We start from the raw sequence: 15,125 nt of genomic DNA on the forward strand, positions 1-15,125 counted from the left end.
TTGCATTTTTTTTTTTTTACCCATGAGGCACTTTTAGCTTGAGCTAGTCACATTTAAGCTATGCTGCCCCCTGATGGCGGAAGTTTATGCCACTTGCCATTGTTAAACAGTAGTTTCCACAAAGTTAAGTATTCAGCCAGAAAACCTATGTACTCTATAATTATACCTGCACAACTCAGTAAAAAAAAGAAGAAGAATACTTTCCAAAGGGGAAGTAAAAATAAACAATTGAGATAATGTCATTTCATAAGCGTACTCTTTGAACTGGGGATGTGGCATTGTTCAGAATGAGCCAATCATATTGAAACGTGTGTTAAATAGGACTCAGCATGCACCTGCCACCATTTAAAGTGCCTCTGATTAACCCAAATACATTTCAGCTGCTGTTGTAGGCTTTGCCTGACTTTTTTTTTTTTTTTTTCCAACAGCAAACTGAATGTTTTGTGCTAACACTGACTTTAGAACTGTTCATAAATCCCTCTACTTGACTAAGACCCCCAGTCTCGCTGGGAGAGAAAAAAAAACAGACCCTAAACATGTTACTGCCGTCACCGGGCTTCACTGTAGGTATGATGATCTTTGGTTATGAATAATGTAGTTCCACCAAAATACACCTTTTGTATAACCGTAGCGTGAAACGTCAACCTTGATTTTAAAAACGTTGCCAGAACACAGATGGAATCTCCCAACCATTGCAGTTAAACGAAACCATGATTATTTATGTTTTCAATTTGCATACTTCTGTGCACTCAAAGCTCAACCGATGTCTCTTGAGCCACACAATCCAGTTTCATTCCACTGAACCAGCAGTGGTGGTCTGTGGCTTGAAGGAAACCGGTCGGGCAGGTGTGTGTGTGAACTGGTGGTCACGCCCAACTTTGATAAACATGCATCCAGTCAATGGGAGGTGGTTAGAGGAAGGTCAGCGATAATCACAGCAGGGAAAAGAAAAGTCGCTTGAGAACAGATGTACCAAAGCTGCATTTTTTTCCACCTGTGGATGTGAACAAGCTCCGCCCATTTGGTGACGCCTCAACTACCCACTTGTCTTGCAAATCAATCATTAATTCCGATGGCAAAGCTTAACCCGGTAGGTTCTTTATTTTTTTGTCTCCTTTCTGGGTGCTCTTTTGTTCCTTTTGGATTTCTACTTCTTTCTCACACGTACTCACACTTCTTATCAACTGGAATTCTTGTTAACTCACAAAAAGGGTCAAATTGTATTAATTTGTACTTCAGACAACAAAAAGTGTGACATGATAGATTGTGGCTGGGTTTATCTGTACATACCATAATTTGTATACATTGTTTTGCACTAGTTTAGTCTGAGTTCTTGCTATTCTGTGGGAGTTGTTTGGGCCATGTATTCGTTTTCATGTAAAACAGTTCAGATCACTTATTTAACAATGATTTGATTGATTATCAGTTGAAATCATCAATTGAACTGTATCAAAAGGTCTCGAACACACCTGGTCATGCGTGCTCTGTATGATCATTATCGCTCAGCGTGAAACTGTAATCTTTCAGGTGTGGTGTAAACCTGTAAAAGTGGCATTTAACAGTCCTTTTCATGACAATGGTGGCCGTGAAAAACGATCCGTGTACAATAGCTGCGAAATGAGATAAACCTGCTACTCTGCCTGTTTCATCAGTAATTTTGCCTGCGATTTTCCTGCGGGGCTTTATTCTTGAAACTTGACCATTGAGAAGATGTTACGAAACACCTTTTGTTGAAAAGTCAATTCAGAGCTTGAGTCTTTTCGTTTTCCCTTCACCTGTTTAGAAATCCCTGAGCGCATTTTATTTAGCATCATGTCAGGTGACATGATGCTAATCCTGATTACAAACAAGTTTAGCCGCATGTCATTGTTCGCCTCTGACGTTTATTGCTCAAAATATTATTCAAAAATTCCACTTGTAAATTGCGGAAGCATGCATTGGACTTACTTCCTCCAAAACGTGCCGTTTTGATGGCTACAGACATCAAAAGGCCTTAAAGTTAATATTCATTTATTGAAAGAGGCTAAATATGTGGTATATTACATTTTCTTTTCACATTTTGACAAACGTGGAAAAGTGTTCAGTCAATTTATTATCTGATATTATAAATGTTTCCCAATGTTTTTAGGCAACGTAGCTCCTCCAACTTACCTGTAATGCTTTAATTGCGAGGGATGTTCATACACTGTTTTTCAGACCAATACCTGCATGTACTGAACTCTTCAGTAGCCACCAGTACCGATACCACTAGTATTTTTGTTAATAAACAAGTTTTGCCTATTTGCCTGAACTCAACTCTTTTTTTAATTTTTTTTTTTAATTAATTAATTTCTTATTTATTTTATTGACTTATTTTACTTGCCTACTTATATTTATTAATTAATTGTAATTTGTTTTACCTGTCTTTATAGCAAGATTCATTTTGACACCAAGTACAACACTTTGAATGCAGCGATAGTTGTTTTAAAGTGCTTAATAAATAAAAAAAAATTGCCTTGAGTTAGCTCAAACGACCAACATCAGGTGTCTTCAGCCAGGTGACTAAATCAGTTTGGAAAACTTTAAAGAAAATATTTACATAAATAAACTCAAGTCATCAGCACATTAAGTTCCTAACACGTTGAATAACTATCCATCCATCCATCCATTTACTACCACTTATCCGGGGTCGGGTCGCAGGGGCAGCAGCTTTAGGAGGGAAGGCCAGACTTCCCTGTCCCCAGCCACTTCAACCAGCTCTTCCGGTGGGATCCCAAGGCGTTCCCAGGCCAGCCGAGAGACATAGTCTCTCCAACGTGTTCTGGGTTGTCCCCGTGGCCTACTGCCTGGTGGGACATGCCCAGGAGGCATTCGAACCAGATGCCCGAGCCACCTCAACCGGCTCCTCTCCACACGGAGGAGTAGCGGCTCGACCCCGAGTCCCTCCAGGATGACCGAGCTTCTCACCCCATCTCTAAGGGAGAGCCCGGACAACCTGCGGAGAAAACTAATTTCGGTTGCTTGTATCCGGGATCTTGTACTTTCGGTTAACTCATTCACTGCCATTGACGGCTATAGACGTCAAAAATTCATTTGAACTATTTCTATTAGTTTAATGTTTTTTTTTTTCCACTTTTGAAACAAGAGTATGAAAATCTAGAATTAAATTTAGGACAGATATAACATTTGTGATTAATCGTTAGTTAACAAGTGAAGTCATGTGATTAATTACAATTTAAAAATGTAATCGCCTGATGGGCTTAATTAAAATAATACATTAAAAATAAGGGGCGTTTAATCGTTATTAATTGCATGCTAATTTTATATCTGTTGTAAATGTACAACAAAAAAATCTAGGTTTTCATAAAAAAAAAGAAAAGGAAATGTATATATATTTTTAACTAATAGAAATAGTTCACATGAATTTCTATAGTCTATAGTCGTCAATAGCAGCGAATGAGTTAAAAAAAAAAAATGTTTAAGTTCCAAGCAGCTGGTACTGGATAGATTCCCACCGATTGCCCCTTTTATAATGGTGCTGCACCTGACTGGCAATCCTCACAGTGCGTACGAACACAAAATTGCCCCTGAATAGTGACGTGCGAAGGAGATCGCATGAGAAAATTATATTCTTAATGCTGTTGCTAGGATACAAGACTTCTTTGTGCTGTCAGGTAGGTACCACATAGGCGTGGACCTGGACTTAATGTTTGTATTGCATGGAAGAAAACATGCCACCATCATGTACTATTATTATACCTAAAAAATGTCAAACTATGTGTTTTGTAACTGACTGTAAAAGGCCACCTTATTTTCCGGTATGCCTTAAAATATCAATAACAATCCTCTTCTTTCCCACAGAACGATCTTCCTCCTCCTTACTATTCTGTCGCCGTGCACACCCAGCCCCCCCTCAAGTCCTATGAAGAGGTGGTGTACGGCGTGGGTCCGGGCCAGACCCCTGCCAGCCAGCCACGTTACATCCCTCAGTATGCACCGCCTGTGGCCGCTCCCCAAGTAACGGAGTCAAGTTCGCGTGAGTCGCTGCCTTCTGTATTTCTGTATGAAATTATAGAGTGCTGTTACCTCGAACGACCTCAGGTTGAACTTTTGTTGAATTTGCTTACCAGTTGAATGATACATATTTGGAATGATTTACACAATCATTTTAACGACTGGCCATGTTTTAAGTCTGTCTAATTGGTATACCACTTTCCCTCATTAGCTATCGAACTAGCTAACTGGCTATCTAGCTAGCGGCTATCTACCTACCTAGCTAGCTAGCTATCTAATCTATGTATGTAAGCAACCATTCACAGTTACATTCACACCTGTCAACAGCTAAGTGTCGTGTTTTCAGGGATGTGATTTTTCCGCTAATTCGCGGAATTCCGCTTTTTTTATCTCCAAAAATAAAATGTTACAATTTAAGTGGTAAAAAATCCGATTTCGTCTCTCAACAGCGTTCCATTTTAGTGTTTCCGTAATTGAAATGAAACTGATCTTGCGATTGGCTGAAGTCTCCGTGTTGACCAATAAACGCGCTTCTTATAAAGACATAGGCGTATGCCATTGTTTGTTGACCAATAAACGCGCTTGTTATAAAGGCATAGGAGTATGCCATTGTTCATTTCTCAGACGTTTTTGCCGGGTGTTTAAAGAAAGATGTCCGTGATCGAACGCAAAGATGCTTCGCGAGTTAAGGAAATTGACAAGATCGTAAAAAACAAGTTTCGATGGGACTGGTGAGAGAAGGATATATCTACAAATGTTGGAAAGAAGACTGTGACGAATTTGTTCAGTGACTTTATTCGGAAGATCGATCGTGCCGGGAAAGCGCTTTTTTCATTTGGTGCCATGATACCATTGACTATGGTGGGAGAGGTTTCAAAGCTCTTGAAAGTCACGCAAAGAGCAAAAAACACGTGAAAGAACTCCAGTCAAGAACAAATTATTCCATCGCTGGAAGTTTCGGTGCCCAAACGAAAACTCCAAAACTTTACGGCCTCCATCCCTTATTGACATCACAATCGGAAGCGGTAATCGAGAGACGTGATCCACCCCAACAACCTGCACCAGTTGCTGACAGAGTCGTGAATTTTGAGGTCGGTGGTAAACGTTTCAAATTAATCGAAATCAAATTTTCGAAAATATTATAACGTAATAAAAATGGCCATAAATATTTAACATGGTTAATCATTGACACAAACTCAAATGAATGCTGCATGTTTGCACTTTTCAGCTTTCAATATGTTGACTGTCTTGATGTATGCAGTTACAGAGATGATCTTAGTCAATCATGCATTCGACGAATGCATGATTGTGTTTTTACCAGAGCTTGCTGCATGAGGTATTTTATGTTTTTGTTATGCATTATGTATTAAATTAAGAATGATTGATTAAATGATTTATTGCATTGTAAATATATATGATGATATTCTCAGTGATAGTTTTTAAAAGCAAAGGCAGTCCAATGTTTTTAAATGTGACTGATTTTGAGTTGACTAAAACTGCAATTTTATATGGGATAGTTCAATATACATTGAAAATTTATGCTGTTGTTTTGTCTATTTCTTTGTCATCTGAGTGCATTGAAAGTACTTAAAAACACGGAAAACCCATGAGCTCTGGACCTAGCTGAGTGCCCGCGGCCCCCAGACCCCGGCTAAATTTTCAGATAATTTCACTTTGGTCTAATCACATCTCTGTGTTTTCCAACAATCTTAATGTCACTAAGTGGATACCCAGCTTAATTGAACCTCTTGCCATCAAGTGGAACAGCATATAATTGTTCTACCTATCAAAATATGTGGCTAGCATAGACAGATGAATGGCCAAAGATACATTGATTAAACCCAGGAAACGGGTGAGCCATGACGCTGATAATGCGAGCCCGAGGGCATTTTGATGTCAATTCCGGTCGACAGCAGAGGGCAGTCTTGAAATGGATGAAAATGTGTGGATTAATCTGCTCAATGCTTATTCCACAAACACATGTATTAATCCGAAAATTGTGTTTCAACTAGCGGGAGCAAATGGAATCTATTATTATCCTCTTAAAAAATGTTACCAAATGTTTTTTTTTTTGTTTTTTTTACACATACAATATAAAAATCTTTGAAATATACAAATATTACAAAATAAACTATTTATGAACAAACCAATGTATGATTTTTAAAATGATTGTTTACCTCATCATACCACCTACATTTTTAAATATCTTGTTATTAGGGAAGATTTTGTCTGGGACAGACAAATGTCACGTAACATGCAGTTGGTCCTTTTGATGCTACCTACTGGTGTGTGGTGACTGCTCATGTGAAAAATTTTTTAGGGCACATTTTCAGAAAAATTCTGGTCCTATTCCAAATGAGTGTGCCCTTGGATCTTCATTTTTCCACTGTATTATTTTAGAGCTGTTTGATTTGTTGCCCTGCGATTGGCTGGCAACCGGTCCAGAGTCTACACTGCCTCAAGCCCACGTCAGCTGGGATAGGCTCCAGCTCACCCGTGACCCCCCCCCCGTGAGGGTATGCGGTTTGGAAAATGGATGGATGGTTTAGATGTTGACTTTGTATTGTGTATACTGTGTTTCCATGCAGCCTCCAGGAGCAGGAAGAGAGGCTGCTGTAAGAATAATGGTCATTGCTACGGAGGGTCATGCGCCGCCTTTATTCTCGTCGCCCTGCTGGCTGTTGCCATCTGGCTCGGAGGTTGGCATTCATATTCATTTGTTCGTCTTTTCACTGGGCTGTCTTTGGAGGAAAGGCGCTTTTATGGATATTGTTGATAGAAAACATTCTGAGCTTTCTATGGCGCCAACTTTGTAGGATTAGTTTAATGATGGCACTTAGTATTAATCTGCTCTGGGGGTTTTGCTACTCAATTCTCAGTCGTGTTATTCCTGACTTTTGTTACCTTCTCTCCAATGGCAGTGCAATACGGCACCAAGGTTTTAACACAAGGCCTTTTTAACGATGACGACGGCCAGCTAGATGACGACCTCGATGACAACCAGTCTATAATGAGAATTGACAGCTGCCCCAATACTACCATAAGTTGTGATGGGATCAGGGACTGTGAGCTGGGCTCTGATGAAATGAACTGTGGTGAGTGTGCAAGTAATTCCTGATGATTGGCGTCCGACCATTTGCAGCCCAACATCCATTTTTTTGTCTCCTTCTAAGAATAATAAATTGGTTCATCTAGCTTTTCTATGTATGCAAAGAAACTATAAATATAGTAACAAAATGTCTCTTAATAAATAAATATAATTCCTTTTCAGAAGCCACACTTTTTGCTCTATCAAGGTACAACTCTAGGGGGCGCCAAAAATCGGCTGAAAGTTCACCTGTGATATACTGTAATTATAATCAAAAAGTATAACTCATAATTTCCTTTTTAAAAGGATAGAGGAGTAAATTGTAATCATGATAAACAAATAAGTGAAGAGGAACATTGTGAATTAATTTGAAGTCGGCGTTACTGCCCAGGCATCTGTATTGAATAACATCTTGAGTTGCCTACCTTAGCTGCTGCATATTTCTAAATTCATGATGGTGGTAGTTGCACTTAAAATAGTATTTGAAAATGAAAGGGATTCCATGGTTGAGTTACAAAATAAATGTAAATACATTTAAGCTAAAAAGTTAAGACTGTGACAGCCTCATTTGTTGTGGAGAAAAGTGAAACATGAGTATAACCAATGCTGCCAGAATGTTTTTTTCTTTTTTTAAGTGTTATGTTTCTGTTACTGCTTCACAGTAAGCCATTTCTCTTATTTTTGTAGGTTTTTCTCAGTCCTAAATTTAATGCAAATGCACTTTAATGCGCTGCATTAACAGTGACTAATCTGAGGACTGAAACTTCTTTATGAACTGTCAAACTACTGAATGGTAAAATAAAAAGAGACAAAAGGTAAAATGTTGCTTGATCATGAAATAAAACCCAGATTAAATCTTCTGCGGATGAATGAATCTCAAGTGGGGAAGCCTGAAAATGAAACGGTTAGCAATGATTAAAATTCAAACTAATGCCCAATTAATATTTCTACAAATGATAATACACTGAAAAAGAAGTTGGAATTGCATGATTTCAAGATATTAAAATCATATTTCATCAACATTTACTCAAACATACTATGTACAATTGTACTACAATATACAGTACAAACAATACACTATTTCTTAATGGTTTGCTTTTAGTGTGCTTAATAAATGAAAGTCAAAGTTAGGATTGTTAGTTTCCTGTCAACGTGAGAGTTGGCACTGCATTATGAAACGGAAAAATTGTATTAGACTGAATGGCCTTTTTTTTTTTTTTTTTTTACCATGCCTCTTCGCCAGTGAGATTCGGAATTCAAAATCGTCTGGAGGTCAAGACGGCCCAAGATGGCCGCTTTCTTCCCGTCTGCGTCAACGGTTGGGACCAGAGCACTGCTGACCAGACGTGCGCCCAACTTGGGTTTAGGAAGTAAACACTCAGCCCTCTCTCTCTTTATTTGGCATTCATGCCAAGCTACCAGACCTTTTATTTCAAATGTGTCCCTATATCTGTAGGTCTTACAGCAACATAAATACCACAACACAGAACTCCCTTGGACTCATAGTGACCAACAGATTGTCTGACTCCATCCAGGGTCAAGTTGAAGTCAGGTAAATAGATCACCTTTCTAGTACATCCACATGGGCAGTAAGATGATGTGTGGTGGAAATTTAAAACTTTGAAGTTTGACCAAAATTTCCTGTAGTCCACAATCAAGTGTATTATTGAGACGCTTGACATGTCTCTCTCATTGTGACATCGCATAGTTCCTCCTGCCCGGATCAGAGCGCAGTCTCCCTGCAGTGCGTCGGTAAGCAGCCGCCATCTGTGCCTACTGTTCTGTGACGCACACACTCGCGCAATTCGCACCTCAACACAAAAATGTGATCCTTTGAGCTATTCTGTTTGCGTCACTTTAACATTCATTCTTAAGATGGCAGCTGATACAATGAAAACTGCAGAGGCCCTATGATTGAACCCTGTGGAACACCATACTTCCGTTCCACGTGAAAATTCATATTGCACATATTTGTCCAACCTTTTTTTAAATTTTTTAATCTTAGTTATGAAGGGAAATGTATCTCAAGGCACCACTGTAATGGAAATCCCTTCCCCTTACTTGGTGAGCACAGAGACACCACAAGATGGCGCCAAAGCACTATTTTCAATTATTGTTTTGCTGAAACTGACCACTTTTTAGGGCTGACCGTGTCTCGTGCAAGTGATTGACTGCAACGCTAATGCTAATCTTTGCATCTGCTTAACTTTTGGCTTTAACATGATAGCAAAAGTGTTGCACCTGTGGGGGGGGGGGGGTGTTAAGTTGTTCCTGCATGCCAGCATATCTCCTTTGTATCTTCAGAGTGCGGCAAGCAGGAGTCCACGTCTCGCATCATAGGGGGCAGCGTTGCTGACAGGGGTCAGTGGCCGTGGCAGTTATCGCTGCACTTTCGGGGCTCCCACGTGTGCGGAGGGGTCCTGATCTCTCCCGATTTTGTGCTGACCGCCGCTCACTGCTTCCCGAGGTAAACTTGACAGCTTGGCATGTCACCAGTTCCACAAATGGATGACTTAATGATGTCCTCCTACAGGAGCAACCCCTTAATGCTCTTGCCACAGTTCTGGCGAGTGTATGCAGGCGCGCTGGCTCTCAACAATTTACCTGCACCTTTGGCGGTGGAGCAGATCATCCTCAATGAAAACTACAACAACCAGACTAATGATTACGACATCGCTCTGCTCAAACTTGCAGTTGAGGTCAACTTTGATGGTTGGTAAAGCTTCTTTTGCTCTTCCCGAATTAGTTTGTTCACTACTTGGCATCTCAACATGGACCGTTGGGATGCGTTTCTTGTTCAAATTTCTTCATGCTAATGTTGTTGGAATCCGCACCGTTCAAGGATTTTAAAAGCAAAAAAGCATACATTAATTCAGTCATTATCAATTGTATAAAATTTTTTATCAAAATAATACAAGGGGAAATTGCTTTATTGGAGGTTAGTGTTTGACAGAAGTTAAGTCAACAACATTAATAAAAGATATACGCTTGGTCTAAGCTATACTATATTTCCAGCTTATTTTATAAAAAGTTTAACTTCCACATTTAAATATTTCCAAAATTTCCCCCTCACTAAATTTGGCCATGGGAAAATTGTAGAGATATACCGATGCCAATTATTAGTAGTCATGGGGGCCGATAACTGATATTTGGAGCCGATATTAATTTCAGTAAAAATAAAATAAAAAGGAAGGGGGGGGCTAAAAATACTGGTGTAACATTTTTTGAAAATGCAAATCTTGACAATCTTGTAATGTCTTAAAGCACATTTATTGAATTTTTTTCTGACTTTTCAAAATTTAGAAGTATTTAAAAATATATATTTTTTTAATCTTAGACCAGAGGTTCTCAATTTCGGTCCTCGAGAGCCCCGATCCAGCCTGTTTTCCATGTTTCTCTCCACTAACACACCTGATTCATGATCAGAACATGTTGCATGCAGATATGTAATCTGCGTTCCTCCTCTCAGATGATGTTCACCCGGCGTGCCTGCCAGTTACTGCGCAGCGTTTCCCCACTGGCACCGCTTGTTGGACGTCGGGCTTTGGTACCACCGTGGCCGGATCAGGTAAGCATGGAAACGGTTTCTCTCTTATCTGGACCAAAACAAATGATGGCGCTCGCTCAGCAGTGACAATGCAGTCAGACCAGAGCAGGCGTCCTCCCTGTTGCTAATCATAGTATGTACTATAAATTCCCTGATTAGCATGAGAAGCTAATGTAGTCAGAATTAGCCATTTAAACAAGTCTGCTGGTAAAATCTTCTTTTACTACCTTCCTGCTTTTAAAAAAAGTCAAAATCCTTTCAAGCTGTCTAAAATGTGCTCTCATGACATTGACATCCCAAAACAGGTGAAGTGTCCAATGAGCTGATGGAGGTCACTGTTGACATCATCAGTACTCGAGAGTGCAACAACCCTTTGGTGTACGGAGGCGCTGTGACAAATAACATGGTCTGTGCCGGACATTTGGAGGAGGGAGGCAGAGATTCCTGTCAGGTGAGTCGCTGGGTAGATTTGTATTTGTCATTTGACTACGCTGTCGTAAATTTGAATTTTTAAGAGTAGTCAAGCTCTCCTTTTTGAGGTGTGGATGAGTAAAAATGAAATTTTCAGTCATTACAAAAAAAAAAATAATAAATTGCTTTGAATATCCACTTATCAGTTTTACAAGATCTTTCAGGTTGAAAAGGAGGGTGCCCTTTACCAAGCTATTTTAATTGCCAATAATAACCGATTTTGAACGGCCCATTTTCTCCATTTATTACTGCTTATCCGGGGTCAGGATGCTGGGGTAGCAGCTTTAGGAGGGAAACCCAGACTTTCCTGTCCCCAGCCACTTCAGCCAGCTCCTCCGACGGGATCCCAAGGCGTTCCCAGGCCAGCCCGAGAGACATAGTCTCTCCAGCGTGTCCTGGGTCGTCCCCGGGGCCTCCCGCCGGTGGGCCATGCCCAGAACACCTCTCCAGGGAGGCGACCAGAAGGCATCCGAACCAGATGCCTGAGCCACCTCAACTGACTCCTCTCCACTTGGAGAAGTAGCGGCTCGACCCTGAGTCCCTCCCGGATGACCGAGCTTCTCACCCTATCTCTAAGGGAGAGCCCGGCTACCCTGCGGAGGAAACTCATTTCGGCCGCTTGTATCCGGGATCTTGTACTTTCGGTCACCACCCACAGCCCGTGAACGGAGATCAACCGGTAAATCTAGAGCTTCGCCTTTTGGCTCAGCTCCTTCTTCACCACAATGGACCGATACAGAGTCCGCATCACGGCAGACGTTGCACCGATCCGCCTGTCGATCTCCCGCTCCATCCTGCTCCCACTCCGTGAGCAAGACCCCAAGATACTTGAACTCCTCCACTTGGGGCAGGATCTCATCCCCGACCCGGAGAAGGCACGCCACTCTTTTCCAACTGAGGACCATGGTCTCTGATTTGGAGGTGCTGATCTTCATCCCAACCGCTTCACATTTGGCTGCGAACCGCTCCAGTGAGGTTTGGAGATCACGGCTTGAAGAAGCCAACAGCACCACGTCATCTGCATAAAGGAGAGATGCAATGTTCAGGCCACCAAACCGGATCCCCTCGACGCCTCTGCTGAGTCTAGAAATTCTGTCCATAAAGGATATGAACAGAATCGGTGACAAAGGACAACCTTGTGGAGTCCAACCCTCACTGGAAACGAATCCAACTTACTGCCAGCAATGCGGACCAAACTCTGACACCGGTCGTACAGAGCCCGTATCAGGGGGCTCGGTACACCGTACTCGTGAAGCACCCCCCACCCCCCACACCCCCACAGGACTCCCTGAGCACTGCTTTCCTCTCCTGAGACGCCGGATGGTGGACCAGAATTTCTTCGAAGCCATCCGGAAGTCGTTTTCCATGGCCTTACCGAACTCCTCCCATATCCGAGTTTTTGCCTCAGTGACCACTGAAGCCGCATTCCGCTTGGCCAGCCGGTTTTTGTCAGCTGCCTCCGGAGTTCGGACTCCTTCTTCAGCTTGGCGGCAACCCTTACCTTACCGCTGGTGTCCACCAGCAGGTTCGAGGATTGCCACCAGGACAGGCACCGACCACCTTTTTTCACCCATTTTCTGATTAACATAAAATATGTTAAACTGTCTTTTCCAACATGTTTCCTAGGGTGACAGCGGTGGACCCCTGGTGTGTCAGATCGACGATGTGTGGTACCTGGTGGGCATCACCAGCTGGGGGTATGGATGCGCTGAGGTAAACAAGCCAGGTGTTTACACCAGGGTGAGCCGACTTCTGCCTTGGGTCTACACCAACATGCAGGTGAGACTCTCAAATTTAGGAAATGAATCAGCCAAGTCAGGACACTAAATGCTTTTTTTTTTGTGACCCGCGGCATATACTAAAATTAACAATTGAAACGACCAGTGTCGTTTACCTGCATTGAATTACTCACTTTCTACACTTGTTGCCAAGGCAGAAGAAAAGACCAGTTATTTGTCACTTCCTCGTTCTCCACCAATCACAATACAAAAACATATAGAATTTATTGGTATGAATATAAATTGACCACATTTTACTGTACATTTATAATGCAAAATAGATTACCATTTATTTTTTAATATTAATTGGCAAGTAGGACAGACAATTGGCTCTAAAAACAATTGGTTAAAAAAAGAACTAGTTTGGAAAAAAAAAAAAAAGGTTTTCACTAATTTAACCCAAAAATTAAAGCAACCCAATTTGGGGGAATTATTCTGTGGATTATTCATTTGGCCCAAATTTTTGGGTCAATTGAATAACTCAATTGAAATTGGTCGAAAATGAACACAACCCAACTTTTAGTTATTTACCCAAAAAGGCCGCTCATATTATATAAATAACTCACAAAGCAACCTAATATTTGGGGTAGTTTTGTGGGTTATTCATTTGACCCAATTTTTGGGGTTATTCATTTAACCCATTAATCCCTTTTTGATGCACTTTGGGTTAATTTTAACCCAAATGTTTTTAGTGACATTACTATTTAGTCAATAGCAATATAAGAACAATGCTAATTATAAGATAACATTGTTACTCATCTTTAAAATGTCACTGACATTAATGGAAGTGTGTTTACAATTAATAGAAATGAACACAATTAAAGTTTGTTTGTAATTGTTGAATATTAAATAGAACTGAATTAAGACCAAATGTTAACCATGTTAAGCAAAACCCTTTAGTGTGTCAGATGTTTGTAAAAATGAATTGAATATAAAATGTAGCCCATAATAATTTGAATTGATTAGTATTCTTCCATTCCTTTGTATATTCTCTAGCATTGCCTCTCAAACTCTTTTAACATTACGCACACTTTGAACATCAACAGTGATCTTAAATTGAGGGAATTAAATGGTTCAACTGGCTGAAAAAAATAAATAAAAATAAAATAAAAGGCTGGTGCTGCAGTACATTTCTTTAAACGCAGTTTAGTTGTTTTTAACAAAACTTTTTAGCTTAAACTTGTAGAACTTTTTGTTTTGAACATTTCATTCAGTGATTCTTTTGTGTACCACTAGAGGGAGCCAGTTTACCTTCTGTACTTTGTAATTGATTTGTATTAATCTGATCTCTCACAGCACCTCAGGCCTTAATGCCACCCGTTTACCTCCTCCTCCATCAAGTACTGCACTGTGAAGCCGTCTTGAAACGGGCATAGAGGGCGCCACATGTAAAAGAGATGGACGGATAAAAGATTGTATGGAGCGGAGGTGACGAGGCGCCGCCAAAGTACCAAGCAAGCGCCGTGTTTACAGCTGTGTGAATGTTGCCACTTGATGCACTGATGACTTGCCTTGCATTCTTTCCTGCTTCTGCCACGTTTGCCTTCATGTAACATGCTTTAAAGATGGCCGGCCATTCGCTTATTTGTTCTCTTCCAATGTGATGCTGTCACTGGGATTTTTTTCCTCAAATATGGTGAAACCGCTACAGTTGAAATGCTTCTGAGAATTCGAGTGGGCTAACGCCACTGTGGTCATTTTGCCACTTGCTGACTGAAAATGACATCACAGTTGCTCAGTGCTCAGGTAAAGACCAATCACGGCTCAGCTTGAGGACATTATGTGACCAAACTCGGGGAAACTGGAGCTGTGATTGGAGCTGCGCCGCTGTGATATCATTTTCAGTCAACAGCAAGTAGCAAAATGGCCGCCCCCTGAGATGGATCAAAACAGGTGGATTCTGCTGCGCAATTCAGATTCTACAAACCGTTTTAATCCGAATGGGTTTCGACTAGTGTGAACGCATACAACATATTTTACGCACAATTTTCTATTCATCTTTTTTTCTTTTGCAACTCTTATTTTGAATTAAAATGAATGAATTCCATTGCTGTTATTACCTGTGGGAGGAATGTTTCCAAATCCACTGTAGAGGTTCCACTATGAATAAGATAAATAAATGATTATATGCTTTCCTTCCTCCTGGGGGCACATCTCAGACTTCAAATATTTAAAGGGCACTTTAAGGGGTGTGTGTGCGCGTGCGCGTGCGCCTTTTTTTTAATGCACGCTGTGATATATTGTCAAG

At 40.8% G+C, this 15,125-nt stretch overlaps 1 protein-coding gene across 1 annotated transcript; it reads left to right on the plus strand.

Moving 5' to 3' along the window:
- The first annotated feature begins 902 nt into the window (after positions 1–902).
- Positions 903–15,016, plus strand: tmprss13a (transmembrane serine protease 13a). Its single transcript, XM_086079992.1, has 13 exons — positions 903–1,090; positions 3,841–4,015; positions 6,582–6,692; positions 6,915–7,088; positions 8,325–8,451; positions 8,538–8,633; positions 8,790–8,833; positions 9,386–9,548; positions 9,615–9,793; positions 10,551–10,649; positions 10,934–11,079; positions 12,726–12,878; positions 14,174–15,016. Exons 1-13 carry the CDS (start codon positions 1,073–1,075, stop codon positions 14,186–14,188), a joined length of 1,500 nt encoding a protein of 499 aa, XP_085936118.1. The 5' UTR covers positions 903–1,072; the 3' UTR covers positions 14,189–15,016.
- The last annotated feature ends 109 nt before the right edge of the window (positions 15,017–15,125 follow it).

The sequence above is a fragment of the Leptonotus elevatus genome, chromosome 7, assembly GCF_054856555.1.
Source record: "Leptonotus elevatus isolate MCC_2025b chromosome 7, RoL_Lele_1.0, whole genome shotgun sequence".
Lineage (NCBI taxonomy): Eukaryota > Metazoa > Chordata > Actinopteri > Syngnathiformes > Syngnathidae > Leptonotus > Leptonotus elevatus.